At 36.7% G+C, this 17,776-nt stretch overlaps 1 protein-coding gene across 3 annotated transcripts in view; it reads left to right on the forward strand.

Annotated features, from left to right (window-relative positions):
- RALGAPA2 (Ral GTPase activating protein catalytic subunit alpha 2) overlaps positions 1-17,776 on the forward strand; it is a 309,497-nt gene that overhangs the window by 68,824 nt on the left and 222,897 nt on the right. For all 3 annotated transcript variants that reach the window (XM_050951273.1, XM_050951274.1, XM_050951275.1), the window contains exons 8-13: positions 2,984-3,122; positions 5,161-5,360; positions 6,523-6,747; positions 11,083-11,250; positions 12,247-12,384; positions 15,785-15,933. In XM_050951273.1, coding sequence (XP_050807230.1) covers positions 2,984-3,122; positions 5,161-5,360; positions 6,523-6,747; positions 11,083-11,250; positions 12,247-12,384; positions 15,785-15,933 — 1,019 coding nt within the window. The remainder of the gene's footprint in view (positions 1-2,983; positions 3,123-5,160; positions 5,361-6,522; positions 6,748-11,082; positions 11,251-12,246; positions 12,385-15,784; positions 15,934-17,776) is intronic.

Here is a 17,776-nt window from a genome sequence, read left to right on the forward strand (position 1 = left end):
TAGTAGTACCCATGGCTGTGACTGGTTTGTTTTCTTCAGCTAGATAGTTGCTACAGCAGGATTTGGTACTGATGTTGACGGTGACTTTGAACATTTTTTAAAAAATGGACTTTGTTTAATCTGGAATCTATTTTACATATAAATGGACCCTCTACCTTTTAATTAGTCATCTCAGATAGATGTTTTCCTAGGAGCATATGATGTCATTGAGTTGTTGTGACAAAGGGGGGTAGGGTTTGCTGTGAAGATGGGAGCTAGGTTGTTCTTCATGGGACAAAGCAGTCCAGAATCACTAGTCTTCTCACTATACTCTTCCTCCCTCTGCTGCATGGTCCCAGCTCGCTGTTTTAGGTGTTAAATAACTCTGATATTTCCCATGAAAAGAACTAAGGTAATGGAAAAACTGAAAGGTGGAAAATTGATATTTTATTACAGGAGATGCGTTTTAGGAAGGTTATGTGAGCAAAATGGTAAATGGGTTTTAAGTGTTTGTGTCATCTTGCTTAAAGTGCAGTTTTACTGTACAAAGTGACTATGTAAAAACGATACCCTTCCTAGTCAACAGAACTGTTCCCTTTATATGTATAAACATCCAACATACTATGGTGCAAAAATATGTTCACAAGGTTTTTTTAGCGCTGTTGGCCCTGCAAAGCCAAAATACCTTAGGACTGTGTGCACTGCAGATTCTGTTCCATCTTGGTTCATCAACAGAAATGTGCATTAAATTCTGATCAGTTACACTTGTGAAAAATGGTGTTGCACTCGTGCAGCTGAGGACCCTGTACAAACCTTTTTTAATGATGGTGATGGATGAGATGAAAAGCACTCATTCAGAGTACGGAATGAGTGTGCAAAGCTGACACAGGTAAAAGCCATGCTTTAGGGAAGAAAGCAGTAGACAAACTCCCTGATGTTTAACGGGACTAAAGGCTGCGTGTATTTTGAAGAGTCTTCTTTGTGGGAAACAAATTTTTATGTCTTTGAATTCAGACCACAATTTTGTTGTTAGTTTTTTGGTTTTTGATTTTTTTGGAGAAAGAGCTGATGCAGTGTACATTAATTAGCTTAAGTACATTGTGTAATTGGAACCAAAAGAATGGCCCAGTTAGTTTATAGCATGTAAACTGAGAATAGAGAAAAGTTAACTGATACCCCTGATAAAAGATGCAAAATAGAAATAAAGTTTTGGCAGAAATAGACACTTTTAAGCTGAATTTTGTTTTTGAAACTAAGAAAAACAGAGTAAAGTGGAAGCAATCAAGAAATATTTAGTGGAAATTCAGCTGACTATGTCAGGTGACTTGAGATGGCCAAAGAAAGCAATCACTGGACAGTAAATTTTAAAGGCAGTCATGAATTTATATTCTTGTGCAATATTTGCAGCATCAGAGCAAACAGTAATTTTGCAAACATGAATATAGTAGACATTATGTTTAGGGATGCTACTCACAAGTAGGTTCATTTTATTTTATTTATTTAGATTTGACGTTATGAAAAGAACATACACAAAATCCCTGAGTACTCTGACAATAATTCGATTTACTGTAACTACACTGTGGCATTAATACATTAAAATTGACTCTACCAACCTAAAACAATAAAGTAGGAGCAACAATTTACTTCAGACTGTAGACAGTAAAAGAAAAACTTCAGACAATACGTTCACTCCCAAAGCTTATATGTGTAAGTATTTACAGAATGGAGCCGTGCAAATTACAGGATCTTTGGTGATTTTGGAAGTTTTAAAAACATTTAATTGGGATGTAGGTTCATTATTGATGAAAGTAGGAAAATGTAATAGGACTATGGCTGAAGCAGAAAAATCAATGATGGAAAGTAAAGGAAGAACTAGTATCCCTTCTTAATCTTAGATGTGAAAATATGAAGTTGACTAGAATTGATATTTCCTAGTGTGGTGTACAGAGATCAGGTGGACTTTTGTGGGAATTTGAAAATAGAAAATTTTCAGTTACTGAGAATTTTATTTGCTCTTGAAGCTGCTTTTAAAAAAAGGGGGGCAGGTATTGAGTCAAGTTGAAAGAATGTACCTCAAAAGAATGATAAATAAATTAAACTGGTTTGGGTATTTACATGGTGTGAAGTTGATATGAGAGATCAAAATCCACAAACAAGATTGAGCAAGTAGAAGTCTGTCTCTCTCCCTTATTGCAGGGATGTCTATCTTCACCATTCTTCTTTGCATCCATGGCACAAATAGTTAGAGGAAGCTAACACATGTAGGGTTTTGTGATTGGAACATGCTTACTATTTTTAACATGCCTGTATTTCTGTGAAAAAATCACCAGAGTCTTTAGCACAATTTAGCAATGCCTGTACCAAGATACTGCAGATCAGGACTGGTCAGAACGGTATGTGGAAGCTCACATAATGTGTGCTCACAACACCTGACGCTCACCAGGACTGACATACTGAAGCACTAAAAAAAAAAAAAATCAGGTTTGCAGTCGGCTCCCAATGCCAGTGGCAAATATGTATGGATCAAGATTGAGGCTTCCTAAGGTTATCTTCTATGTGCATATGCAACTCCATTAATGACAGGAGTTGGTTGTGCTGATTATGAGAGAAAAATATACCCTAGAGAGACTAGTAGCTTCACAGAACCCTACTTAGAGGTAAGAAGTTTTGTTTAATCTTAGTAAAATATTTTAACAAAATACAATGACATTAATTTATGACATTTATGTGAGTGATTGGATTATAACAGTATAAGTGTGTCAGCATTTAATGAGCTTCCTTTGTGCTTGCTTTTTAAATGACCTGGCATGCATAATTTTTTTTTCTTATGCTCTTATTGTACTCTGTAGCACTTTGGAAATAGAATACTAATATTTCATATCTATTATTGAAGTGTTGTTTTCCATCTTCCACATTCAGTAAAGCAGCATTTATCATCAACATGGAGAAATTTTTAATAGAATGTGTATTAACTTGAAACATTTTTTTTAACTCCATGGCAAAGGCTGCAAGCTTAGAGTGGAAGAATAAGGAGAACCAAGACACTGGTTTTAAGTTTCTCTTCGCCTTGTTTAGAAAGTATTATCTTCCTCACTTGTTTCCATCTTTTACAAAACTAACCAACCTCTACAAACCTGTGCTTGGTAAGTAGTGAGTTTTACTTTTAAGTAACAAAAATATTTGGTGGTTACTTTCTGTAGTTTCTTTGTGATCATTTACAACTATATCTGCTGAATATATGCGTGACACTTGTGTTACTTTTAATGGCTTATAAGAAAAAAATATTTTCTCTAGTCTGTTTTAAAGTCCCCTTTTGATATTAACATATGGATGAAACAGACGGTTAACATAATTGTATTTATTTTGCATTTTTATCAGATTATTAGGTGCCATTCATTTAAAGCACCGTAATCTTTCACATGCAATCACAGATATTAGTTCTGTGGGTTATTTAACTGTTGCCTTAAGGAAAAACGGGTTATAATACTTCTGGTTGGTTCAATCCCTCATGCCCCCTGGGAGGAGTGGCCTGAACACAGGAAGTTCTTTTTGTTTTTTTTTTGTTTTGTTTTCCGTTTTTTTTAACTCCATTCTCAACATGTGGGCTGGGGCCAATCCTGCATTCCTTGAACGCCCAAAACTTCCATAGCTTTCATGTTGTTTTAGGTTAACAAAGAACATGCATAAAGATAGTAAAATACATGATACAGAGTAGTTGTTGAAAGAATTGTTAAGGTGCCCAAAAGATTTTGATACAAATAATAGCATGTTTATTTTGTCTTCTTCATCTTTGAAGGGCAGGGAAGATCGAGAATGGCTTCTTAAGGGTATGTCTATTCTTTGAGCTGGGGAGTGATTCCCAGCTTGAGAGACATACCTGTGCTCGCTCTCATTGAGCTAGTGTGCTAAAAACAGAATGTAGCCTGGGTGTCAGGACAAACTAGCTGCCGTGAGTGCATGACCGTGAAAGATGATAGGCAAATGCTGAGGTGGCTAACCTGTCCCATTTGCTCACAGCTCTGTGACTACACACTAAATTTAGTGCACTAGCTCAATGAGAACTAGCACAAGGATGTGTCCTCAAGCTGGGAATCGGACCCCCAGCTCAGAGTGTAGACACACTGTAGCACGGCCTGTGGAGGCTGAGGTGTAGATGTGAGTACAGACGTGCTGTGAGCAGGGGTTAGAATTGCAGAACCAGTCAAAAAATCCAGTTGTATGATTTAAAGGCTTCCATCTCTCTGGAAATGTTGAAATCCTTTTATTTTTGAGCTGTTCCTAATACACCAATTGTGGTACATTGGAACTCAAGTGCTGGTGTTTGAATGGAACCAAAGCCACTAATACTTGACCAGTATTAATACCTCTCCTCAACATCCTTCCTGACTGTGAACCTTTTCCTCTTCAGTCTATCCAGCATTTAGCAGCTAGTACAATCTTACTTCACTGCCACTTCAACCATGTTGTTCACCCCTAGAACCCCTTCACTCTTTCTTCACAACATTCAAAGTACTCATGCCCACTTTTAAGCCTCTGCACAACTCTGTCCCGCCTATGTTTTACCTCTCATCTATATAGTTCCTCTCCTATGCTCTAGTCGTTCTTCACACCTTGAGCCCTTTGCCTTTTCTCCACTTCTGCTGTGCTTTTCTCACACTGCTCCCTGCACCTGAGTTGATCTCCCCTTTCTAGTGTGCCTTAGCACATCCTTTTTTCTTCCTCAAGCCTCACTCCTTCCACTTGGCTTTGCATTATGCAATTGCTCCTGATTTATTTACTCCATCCCTCTTTTACCTTTTTCTCAATAAAAATTATCAGAATTTATAAGCTAATTTTACATTCTACTGTGACTCATATTCTTACTTTAAACTCTTGTACCTCCTTTCCCTGCCCCCTTTTTTTTTTTCTGCTTGCTTTGTCTGCTATTTATCTGGTATGGTTTAAGTTCTTCAGGGCAGGAGCTGTTTTTTTTTTTGTCTTGTTTCTCTCCAGCACCAATCAAAGTGATGGCAGTATGTAAATGTATATTACTAAGGATAATATTAGGTATAAGCAGCTGGCGCATCACATTATTATTTCACCTGGAGAAAAAATGCTATAGGTCTAATGTTCAATTCATTTCACCAAGCAGTTCTTTTTTTTTTTAAAGATGTATTTATATTATCTGTTTAATCTCACCAGATATTCCTGACTTGAGGCCAAAACCAGCATACATTACTGCAACTCGGAATAATGAAAACATCTACAGCACGAAAATCCCATTCATGGCTGCTCGTGTTGTTTTTATTAAATGGCTTGTAACCTTCTTTCTCGAAAAGAAGTTCTTAACTTCAGTGCAGAATACTAAAAATGGAGGAGAAATGCTGCCTAAAATCATTCAGGTATGTCATAAACTTACTTTTTTCCTTATATATATGCCAGAGAAGCTGCAGAGGATCAAAATATATTGACAACTGAAACAAAAAGGAAATGCTCTGCTTAGGTGGGTGAATGATGGAGTTTAAATTAGCTTTCCTCTGACGGAGGAGTGAGTCTTTGGAGGAACACCTTTAGCAATGTACCGGAAAATATTTCTGTAGCTGTTTGCCCTTTGCCTTTATTTAAAGAGGAAAAGCAACCTTCTGAATATAATGTAATCATTAGACATTCTTGTTCTAAACCAGACATTCTTGAACTTTTTTTATATTGCAGACCATTTCTCAATAGAGAGTATCTTGACAGCCATCTTTAATAATCACACAACATCTTTACAACAACTTTAGCAGTTGTTTACAGTGAAATACTAGTAAAATATTTAATATATTTTCAGCTTCTTTTAATACAATTTAGCATCTGGAAATGAGGAAAAACAGTACCTATATGATCCACCTGCAATCTCCAGAGGACACATTTAATTTACAAGTTACTGGTTCTAATCTGGCCAGGATTGGTAGCTTCACGCACCCAAGAGTTTCATAGGAAGCAGTTGGCTTTGGCTGCAGATTCTCTAAAGATGCTTCATGACTATGACTAGGATGACAATTTTTTCCAAACGAAAAAAGTGACTTGGAACTCCTCTGCTATTCTCTTCGTCCTCCTGCATCTTTTCTTCCCCAATTTCTCTCTTCTTTCCAATGGAGCAAAGTGACCTAAGGATCAGCCCCTAGCACTGTACCCTAATGTGCCATCTATTTTCTAAAGACTAAAAAGCAAGAATCTTTGAAGGTAGATCTCATGTTGGAAAATCAAGGTTGCTGGTGTACCCAATCGGTAAACACCTTTAAATCTCCATGGTCCAGCTCACCCTGTCTTGTGGTTTCCTGTCTCACAGTCAACCGATCTGAGATAGGGGACTAGGATGCACATTAAGCATTTAAATATTATAAGACTAATTTTTTGCTTAGCTCAAGTTTCCTGAAAGTTGTATTCAGTTACTCCAGGGATTCAATGGGTTTGTGAAAGTTGCTGGTAACTGGAGTTTAGAATAAATAACCCAGGTTTTTGGTATGTTTATATGCAATATTTTACAAGTATTTTATTAGGCTTGTATTTTCTCCTGTCCAGACGGTTGGTGGTGCAACTCAAGATAAAAACCCCGAGTTGGAAACTAGTGTGCTATCAGAGCAAGAGAAAAATCATTCCAATAGCAGCACTTTGTCTGATAGGAGACTCAGTAACTCTAGCCTTTGCAGCATCGAAGAACAACATCGGACAGTGTATGAGATGGTACAGAGAATTCTGTTGTCCACTCGAGGTTATGTCAATTTTGTTAATGAAGTATTTCGCCAGGTAAGTAGTAGAAGATTATACATACTATTGTGCTTCTGTAGTTTAAGTTATACGTATATAAGTGCACTATGTGGCTAAGTGTTATGTGAAAGAAAACTGTAAATGCTGCTGAACCAAAAGATTGACTAAACTTCACCATGGTCCCATCTGCGAGTCCTTTCTAGGTTCAGTCCTTAGATGATGATTTATAATTTTCCAAATAGAGGAAAGTGCTATTTGTTAAAGAAGTTTTCATATATATTATGTGCAGTATTTTAAATATATTAATTCATCTGAAGATGTAGCTTTTAAGCTGGGACGTATGCAGTTAGAAACCATGAAATGTGATATTGTGTTCTTCCCTTCCCTCTGTCCCCCATGCTTATCACCTTGAGTCTGTTTCCCATTTTCTGATTATAAACTGACTACTAGCTACTATTGAAAACTTAAAGTAAGTTTTTAAGATTTTGTATATCTACGTGATAAATTTAGAAGAGAGTTCTGAAATAAGATAACTTGCAAGAGATGTAGGTCAGGAAAACTGTATTATTTCTGCAGTATAACAGAATGCTGTGTTAGCATGATTAAAAGAAGTTTTGACATTTGCCAGCATTGAAAATCTCAAATTTTTTCTTTATCAGGATAAATTAGTAATTTGATAAGTAAAGATAAGAAAGTCAAATAGGAGTACAAATGTGTTGCTCAGACCAAAATAGCAATTCTGTCACACTTCCCTAGATCATTTAATGCAACCTTGCATATGAATTTTGATGTTTCGTACTCTGGTGCATAATTAAAAAGCATGTGGTGTCTGCTACTGCATAAGTGTGTGCAAAGCTGAGTTTCTGCAGCTATCATCAAAGTAAATACATAATTTCTATGTAGAGAACAGTAAGTGTCGTCATTGGATGTTTTCTCTTAGCCCATGATATTAATTTGCCATCTTTAAAAAAGAAAAAAAAAAAGGATTTCAGAGGAAAATATCTGTATGCAGTACAAATGTTTTCTATATTGGAAAAAGAGATGGAGGTGATTTGACACTAAAGAATAGTTTGGTATCCTTTATGGAATACTGTGTTATGCTGCCCTCTTGTGGCTTGATGATAAATTAGTTCAGCATTGCTTCAAAGTACTTAAAACTTCACTGTATGTTGTGATGTTCTTTATTTCCATAACAGAAATTTGCTTTGCCTTTTATTTAATATACGTATGGATTATATACTTGAAACAGAAAATAGATTTTTGGTCTGCCTTTTTCTTTTAAAAAAGGGGACGTGAGAATCTCTTCTGGTCACTGTGTAAATTAATTCTCATGCTTCTCTTGAACCCTCCCTTTAAGGATGTATATTGAAGCAGCCTTCGCTCCAGCTGATTAGGGCTGAGGAATTCTTAATACTGTCCTACTGTTTTTTACCCCAGGAATGGTTAATTTTAAAGTAGCAGAAGGGCTCAGAATCCACTAAAACCTTTTGGTGGGCCATGCATTTTCTTTCTTTCTTTTTTTCTTTCTTTATTTTCAGGATACATATTGCATAACTCAAAAATATTTCCTACAGTAGACCATGTTAACATACAATTAACCATGTATTAACAGTGTAAAACTGAAGTATTCTTAAATATAAAAGTCCTTTATAGCCCAGCCTCTAAATAAATAAATTAAATACAAATTAAACAAATCTATAAAGAGCAGAGGATTAAGAAATGAAAATAACGAAACAAATCTGTCTTAATTTTTTTTCTCTACATCTCCCAGTTTCTGCCTCCCCAGGGGCACAGTCTTCACCATATGCCCCAAACAAACTAGTTATGGGAGCCAATGATATGGAGGTAATCAAACCTGGGTGACATGGGGCAGAGTCCACCTCCTACATGAGTAGGCAGTAATTTTTACTAAAAGACTGTGCCCCTAAACAACCTGGCTCAATCTTTAAAAAAGAATTCTTTTTCTGGGGCTGCGACCCCGCCGATGGGTGGGCCAAATAAATGGTTTGGTGTCTTGGATGCAGTTGCCCATGCCAGTTCTAGTTTCTTAATGCGGTACCACATGTTGGTCAGAGGGAATAGTATTGACAGATATCCAGGTTCCAAGCAAGATGCCACTGCAGTGCTCCCTGTCCAGGTAGCTCAGGTGGAAAAAGATTAAGACTGGACTCACTGTATCTACTCACTTCAGACTATATTTATGAAATGTAGGTAATTATTCCATAGGTAGAAGTAAGCCTCTTATAAAACAGACTTTGATCTGCATCGTACCATTTGGCGGGGGGCGTAGGGGAGGGAATGGCACATCTGTTGCCAAGATAAAATGTTTCTACCCTGTTTGAGTTAATCACACAAGGTATGCAGTGTTATAAAACATTACAAAATAAATGTTCATCAGAGTCCAAAAACTCTTCTAACTTTGTTATTACATAGCATGGACACAAAGTGAAAGATAAATTCAGTAATCTGAAGTTTTAACCACTATCGAATGCAGAGAATCAAAGTTTTACTTGGTTAAATTCTAATTTTAAAGACTACTACATGTTGAAGTAGGAATTTGATATTGGCGTAACAGCCTACAGTGACATTTATGAGGTTCCTGAAGATCTCCTGTTATCCAGTGTCTTTTTCCCAAACAAGGGACATTTCCTTAGTAAATGTTATGGTAGAGTTTAGGTTGAAAGTATATAACTAGGGCTTTCAAGCAATTAAAAAAATTAATTGCAAATAATCACATGATTGAGATTAATTGCAATTAATTTTTTAATGTTAAACAATATCATTTATTTAAATATTTTTGGATGTTTTCTACATTTTCAAATATACTGATTTAAATTACAACACAATACAAAGTGTACAGTGCTCACTTATTTATTTTTCATTACAAGTATTTGCATTGTAAAACAATGAAAGAAATTGTATTTTTCAATTCACCTAATATGAGTACTGTAGTGCAATCTCTTTATCATGAAAGTTGGACTTACAAATGTAGATTATGTACAAAAAAACTTGCATTCAAAAATAAAACAATGTAAATTGTAGAGCCTGCAAGTCCACTCAGTCTTACTTCTTGTTCAGCCAATAGCTCAGACAAACAAGTTTGTTTATATTTGCAGGAGATAATGCTGGCTGCTTTTTGTTTACAGTGTCACCTGAAGGGCAGCATTATCTCCCTTTAAATGTAAACAAACTTGTTTGTCTTAGCAATTGGCTGAACAAGAAGTAAGACTGAGTGAACTTGTAGGCTCTGTAGTTTTACATTGTTCTGTTTTTAAGTGCAATCATTTACAAATGTAGATTTTTTTTGTTTTTAAGTTGCACTTTTATGACAAAGAGAGTGCACTACAGTACTTGTATGAGGTGAACTGAAAAACACTATTTATCATTTTTACAGTTCAAATATTTGTAAGCAAAAATAATATACACCTTGATTTCAATTACAACATAGAATACAACATATATGAAAATGTAGAAAAGCATCCAAAATATTTAATACATTTCAGTTGGTATTCTATTATTTAACAGTGCAATTAAAACTGCAGCTAATCGCTATTCATTTTTTTGAGTTAATCGCGTGAGTTAACTGCGATTAATCGACTGCCCTATATATAACATGTTTTGATGGTCCTCTGGTCCCGTTTGAGCCTTACAGTATTTGGGAGATTTCACCCTCTCAAGTCTTAGTAGGATTGTCAGGTCCCATGACCCTACTTAGAAATGTTGTGAGAGGCTTACAGACCTATTTAGAGCTGTTAGGAACTGATGAGTCTCACAGATTTGTGATGCTGCCAGCTTCACCTCCCAAGGTTCTTGAATGGTGGACCTTACAGAGAGGCTTCTATGCAGACCTTAGAAAGTACGCAAAAATATGTTCATCTGTGACCTCAGAAAGTTTAACAGGAAGTGACAGAATGCCACCTGTTCTTCACATCCTCCAGGTTATGCCCTTAGTGCAGCATTTGCCTTAACTGGGATTTTACATGTGACCCTGATAACATAACATAATCTGAAATCAGTGGGGTTGCACAGGTTGTGTATCTAAGGGCATAATTTAGTTTACAGAACTTCTATCACTGATAACGATGAGCAGGATGGGAAAAGAACCCAAGTTGAGTTTGCAGAGAGACAGTGAAGAAAAATATCCTTTGACTTGCAGTCTGAGCACATGCAATATGGAAGTCAGCTAAGCTCAGTAATTAGCCTGACTAATCAATTATTTGTGAGATGTATTTTTAGGTTGATTTTTATATAGCTTGGTGATAATCATAGCTCTTGATCGTAGTGATTTAAAAGTAGATTTTAACTGTTTTCTTTTGGTCTGTGTAATTTGTAATATTCTGTGTATAGGTAAATTGAGTTAAATTTGCATTTTAGGCTTTTTTGTTGCCTTCCTCTGATATATCTGCAACACGGAAAGTGGTTAAGGTGTATAGAAAGTGGATATTGCAAGACAAGCCTGTGTTCATGGAAGAACCAGATAAACAAGAAAATATTCAAGATAATGCGTCCAACTTGGAACATACAGAGACAGATTGCAAACATGTATGGTACCAATCATTACTTACTGTGTACAAGCTGAATGATGGATATTATTCTTATTTGTCTTCAGTCCTTTTTCATAATTTCTTTTAATGATACATATTTGCTTATACACCTTTTTATTTCTTTAGGTCCAGATTTTGAAATGTGCTGAGCACCCAGCTGCTCTCAACCATGGGTGATTCTGGGTGCTGAGCTGTTTTGAAATTCTGATCTTAAATCTTTCTTTTAACTCTCTGTGTAAATACCATTTTGGATAGACTTAGTGGAACAAATAGTGTTACATTCTGCAATGTTGAATTGTTCAGTCTACTGGTTTAGTATTCCTTGTTGGCATGAATGTGTGTTCCTTTTGACAGAAATGTTTTAGCATGAGTATACATTAACACAATTAAAATTACAAATATTTGATTATCTAAATCCATCATAAAATCTTGATAAGGGTCCAGCTATATTTGCAGATATTCCATCAGTTTTATGATCTGGACTAAAACCTTGGATCCAGACACCCTGAACTTTGAGAAGTTCAGACTCAGATTTGAACTTTGTAGCTTGGATGCTCGTATCTTAATATATTGAACCAGATGTGTATGCCCTATTCTGAGGTGTGAAGTTATTTAAAAGGGTATTTCTGCACATTGGGGAACAAGAGTTAGAATATAAAAATTCGTACAGTACCAGTCTTTGCTTAGGCTGTTTTACAGAAAGCTTAAAATTCAACTAATATTTTTTTTAATTTATAAAAAAAAATTGAAAGGGAAATTTTACAGCTATGAATGGGTTATGAAAAGCATTATTAAATATGTTTAAGGTATTGTGGACTGCCCTTATACCCTATACAAATTAGATCTCTGAATAAGAATAACTATTAATAGTTATGCAAATGAGCACAGAACCTATGACTATTTAAAAAATATTATTTTTTAGCTTTTATATGATCAATATAGGAATCCATCTTTTATAATCCCTGTATTACTAATATACTTGTGTTTTTGAAAGCTTACTTCTGGTCATTCTGGACATAAAAGATCTTCCAGTTGGGGAAGAACTTACTCCTTCTCTAATGCTGTTAGCAGAGGATGTATACTAGAAGATGAAGACAAGAACGTTAAGGCTGGTGCTCAGGCTGCATTACAGGTATGGTATATAGAGAAAACATTAAGTTATCAATTTAAAAATGAATTTGTAATGATTCCATTAAATTGTTTGTGAAGTCAGCAGAAAGGACATTTTTACAAAGATAAATTAATGTAAGGTTTCCAGTGGCTGTACTAAAACTGCAAAGCAGTTTCCATTCTAAGCCAATTTTCACATGCTTAGAAGTTTCTGAAATATTCACCTAATCTTTGCTGAAAGATGCATGTTTCTGGGGTAAGTTTAAGTAATATTCATGAAGGCATTTGGGCATTTATAAGGTTAAAAAAAGCTTACTCATTTGCACGTTCAGTCTTCTCAGCACTGATAATAATGAGAACGAGTCAGCTGCTAAGCTCTAGCAAGTCTGTACTGAGCATGTGCAAACTGCAATTTTTCAAAGGCCTATAACTTGGCCAAATTTGAACAAACTTTCACAGACATGGCAAAAGACTGATCCCTGACACAGTGGCTCCTCCCTACCAAATTTCAAGTCCCTGGTCCGAAGCATAGGGATGTTAGAGTATTTCAAATGAAACGTTGCCAAATCTTTTAACGTGGGCAAAATAATATAAGTTTTACTAGCCTCGTTCTCAAACTAGCTGAATCATTTTGGCTGAAAATTTCCAAAACTATTCAGCCTGGCAAAGACACCTGACCTGAAAAATTTCAGCCCAGATGGTTAGAGGTTGGGTTAGTTTGTTTGTTTGTTTGTTTATTTTATTACAAAGTCATTAACAATTGAAAACAAGACTTATAATGAGAAGTGCCAGGCAACCTTAATAGTAGGTGGTGCTCTCAGACCTGCCTACGATATTGGAATTCAGAGCTGAGAGATTATTTTAGAGGGTTCTGGTGATAAAATAAACAAAAAACATGAATTTATACTGAAAAGTGACAAAATATGCTTTTGTGTAGCTTCATGTTTATTATTGCTGCAGTAAGTATGAAAGAAGCCTAGTTTCTTTTTTTGTCAAGTTGACTTTTTCAGTTTTTGATGTTTCCTTAAATGTTATTTAATAATTAAACCAGAGATTATACAGAGTCGCTTTATAATTCTGAACCATGCACACAAGTAAAAATTAGTCATACTATTAATATTAAGAAATTGAAATGTGGTGTGTTTAAGGTTGCTTCCCCCAAAATTCCCACTCGTCAGAAAGTGTTGTTTTTATATTCGTCTCCCACTATATTCCAAACAGCTGGACTCTCCACCCCAGCAAATAGGAAACATATATCATTACAGATTATTCAGAGGACATGAACAGTAGAATTCCTGGTGATTTTAAGGATATTATCTAGTTTTTAGCATGATAAGCAGCATAGGACATAACTTTCATGTAGCCCAAATAGTTGAGAGAGCGTTTTATTGTTTTCTCTCTACAGCCTGAATTGTTTGGGGGCATGCAACTGCACTGTGCCCACTTCAGCTGATCTGAGTCTCTCCCTTTTTGGTTTGCATATCTGACCAGATAACTGAAGTGACACAGCTTTTATTAGGTTGTAGTGTTCAGTCACTTGTACATCTTAGGGATCATACAGGGAGGATCAGCAGAAGTAGTAGCTATGAACTGCGAACCTTGTAATACCCATAGAAAGGAAGTAACTATTGGTCAAAATATGAACTTTTTTTCTTATCTCTTTGCAGAAATACTTGATAGGGAAAGAATAAGTTCAGTCAGGCAGATTAATATTACTAGTATATATGAGTCAAGATGATCAGCCAAGAAACAAATATGTCAGAGGAAGGTCAAAGAGCTAGCTATCTAGAATTTAAAGACAAATCTACTTGCAATTTCAACAATCAGGAGGTGACATTCTGAGCATGACAGCAAACTAACTAAGCAGGTAAAATTCACTCCAGTAGTAAAGCAGCTCAACAGAGTTTGTTCTTAGGTGTTGCACAATGTAAGGGACACAAAAGAGACTGTGTCATGTAGGAATAATGCAGTTTACCCCAGCTTTTAATCCGAACTAAAGATTTGTAGCCCGTGGAGCTATATTTTGTTTTTCAATGGAAAACATAATTTGGTTTATGCAGTTTCTCTTTCACCTCCTTTCTCTTGAACTCCATTAAAAAAATGGCTAAATGTACAGTAACTCTAATTGCTCTGGGTTAGCCTTTGGGGGTTTCTGGGGTCCCATTCTGTGTACCTAGCAATAAATGACCTGCTTAAGTAGTCTGTGATCACAGACCTTTTCTGCTAATATGCTGTCAGTCCAGTTTCAAAATTCTGTCTTTGATGGCTGTGTTTTGAGAAAATGATCCTAGTTAATGCCCTCCAACTTAAATTAAGGTCAGTGGGAGTCCTTTCATTAACCTTACAGATGTTGGATTGGACCCTAAAAGAGAACACTCAATTAAAGTGGTCAGAATGCATTTCCATGCCAGAAACCACTGTGTACCTTCTCTTGCTATGCAAAAATGGAGTTCTGTTTAATGTAAACAATAATTCCACTTTTTTTTTTTAAGGAGAGCTTGGATAAAGCTGCTTTTGTTTGTGTTCTCAGATGTCAGAAAGCAATTGTTAGAGGAGTTGAGCATTTTCATGAATTACCTTGTGAATAATTGGACTTCTCTCTTTTTTTTTTAATTCATTTTAACTGTGTGTTCCTGTCTTGCAGAACCAGACACCAGTTCTAGAGACATTAGAACACTAGACAGTTAACAAGTTTCTATACTTGTGGAATTGAGAATTATGCAGAATTCTGTACATTTGCTGGTGCTGAATGTAAATGATAAAAAATATCAGAGGCCATTTACAGCTAGAAAATGGGTTGGGAGGGGAAGAATACTCCCATGTGGTAGAATGGAAAAGACAAACATCTAAAAGATCAAGAATATGTTATATTTTTATTATAATAGTGAATATAACATGACTCTCTTCTTCTAAATGGTGTGGGAGAACTTAAAGAAAATAGTGTGTTAGATCAGTGGTTCTAAAACTAGGGCTGCCGCTTGTTCAGAGAAAGCCCCTGGCAGGCAAGCCGGTTTGTTTACCTGCTGCGTCCGCAGGTTCGGCTGATTGCGGCTCCCACTGGCCGCAGTTCGCTGCTCCAAGCCAATGGGGGCTGCAGGAAGGGCGGCCAGCATGTCCCTCGCCCCGCGCCGCTTCCTGCAGCCCCCATTGGTCTAGAGCAGCGAACCGCGGCCAGTGGGAGCCGCGATCGGCCGATCCTGCAGACGCGGCAGGTAAACAAACCCACCTGGCCCGCTAGTGGCTTTCCTTGAACGTGTGGTGGCCCTAGTTTGAGAACCACTGTAATATAACATATCCTTTTTTAAGGAAAGATAAGGGTTTGGTTAGAAGAGGACAACGTGTTTGTTTTCAAAGTTAACCGTTGGTCTTGTTTGATACTGTGTAAATTTATTTTTTCCTAATTAAAATGTTTTGTTTTCAAGGTTTTTTTGACGAACTCTGCAAATGTTTTTTTATTGGAACCATGTGCTGAAGTCCCTGTTCTCCTAAAGGAACAAGTTGATGCTTGCAAAGCAGTTCTGAGTATTTTTAGGCACATGATAATGGAACTTTCAATGAATAAAAAGACATGGTAAGTTTTAAATGTATCTTAGAGAATTCAGGTTGAATAAATTAATTAATTAATAGTATAACCCCTGCTAGAATTTTAAGACAGAATAATTGAAAAAAGATGAGGGAATTTCCATAACATTTTAGTTCTTTAATGTTTCTTTGTGTACCTTTCTAAAAGGTATAAGATTATACTTATTTTGTAAGATGGTTCATGATTCCACTGGGGGAAGAAATTCCTAAAATTCTGAATGTAAGAGATTTTTGTTTAAAGCTTTTTTTGCTTATATAACCTTCCATTTTACTGTTCTTAGCTCAAACTTGATTCTTGTTCAAACTAAATTTTCAACTTTTTTAATAATACAGTTTATTCAAATCTTGAAATGCTTAGTATACATAAGTTAAAAACTAATTTAAGAAAGCTTTTCTTACTATACACATTCTGTGGCTAGCTAGGGCTGCCAGATGCTTTATAATCACTAAATACGTACAAATGTGTGCATGTTTGCATGGGTTTGCGCACACATGCACCTAACTATACATTTAATCAATCAGTGGAATTTAAAATAAACGTTTGTCTTTCTAATGCTAATGGGACTAATTTTGTTTGTCAATATCTGTAAAAGATTACACATGCAAAATTGGTAAAAGAATGTTACTAGAGGGTCACACATTTTCTTGCTTATCTAGGCCAAGTGCATCCTTCCACTCCCCCTCCCCTCCAAAAGCTCCTGGTACGCCACCACCCTCCCATCTCACACTGTTTCTGGAACACCTAGCAACCCCTCCCTCATGTCAGGGTCTCAGTATGCCCCGCATTACCCTCTCACCACGTCATGGTCTGAATGTATCTGACTTTCCCCATCCCCCAGTTCACACCACCACGTGAGGGGCTCTGTGCTCCCCAGGCTAGGATCTCTGCCCCCTTTCCCCCCTCTGTTTGTGCTACCATCCTGTCACCTCACCCTCATTCTTATTTCTTTTCTTTACAGTCTGGGAGAGAAATCTTTCAGGGTTTAAATCTGTATTGGGAAGATGGGCAGAGCTAAAATGGGGGGTGCTGGAATGTGTTAATGGCTGTCATCAACTGGTTCTTTGATCTGTAGCCATGCAAAAAGGTGGTTGAAGCTGCTGGCTCTGCTAACTAGATGACAGGGGCTCCATATATGATGTGTCCCCATTTCCTCCTTTTGGCTTTTCCGATTTTCATCAAATCAATAGGGTTATACCCATCGATACCTAGAATATTCCCTTACATTTTGGAATTGATTGGACTCTGCATTCAAAAGTTATCGCATTACAGGCAGGCAGATAAGAATGCCATTGAGTTGAGTGTAAGACTTTGCTTCACTCAGCCAGTTGCAAAATCAAGCACTCAAAAGTTATGAAATGCCATAATTAATGTGCAACCTTAATTCCACCCCTTCATGTATGTGTGCTTTGTCGTGATACAGTCTCACCAGATTTCTTGTCCCAATCTACTCCTGTTCTTCCCCCCAGTTCAGTTTTTGTGTCTCAACATTTGACTCAGATTTCTACCTCCTCCACGTTGCCTGGATGCCAGCAGGGGGTCATTGAGATGGAGGGTCTGGTCAGCACTAAGAGCTGTGAGAGGATGGAGTGTGCTCAGTCACTTTGTGGGGATGGTGCATCTTTAGAGATTTTGGCTGCAAACCTCTAACAAGTCTATTGAGTATGTGGAAACTGATTAAAGTCCTTTAACTTGGGCATATTTGGGCAGATTTTCATTGGGATAGTAAAAGGTACATCTTTGACATGATGGCTACCCCTGCCAAATTTCAAGTTCCTACTCCAAAGCATGAGGATGGGAGAGCTGCTCAAAGAACAGGTCTCAATAATTTTGT

This window comes from Gopherus flavomarginatus, chromosome 4 (genome assembly GCF_025201925.1).
Source record: "Gopherus flavomarginatus isolate rGopFla2 chromosome 4, rGopFla2.mat.asm, whole genome shotgun sequence".
Lineage (NCBI taxonomy): Eukaryota > Metazoa > Chordata > Testudines > Testudinidae > Gopherus > Gopherus flavomarginatus.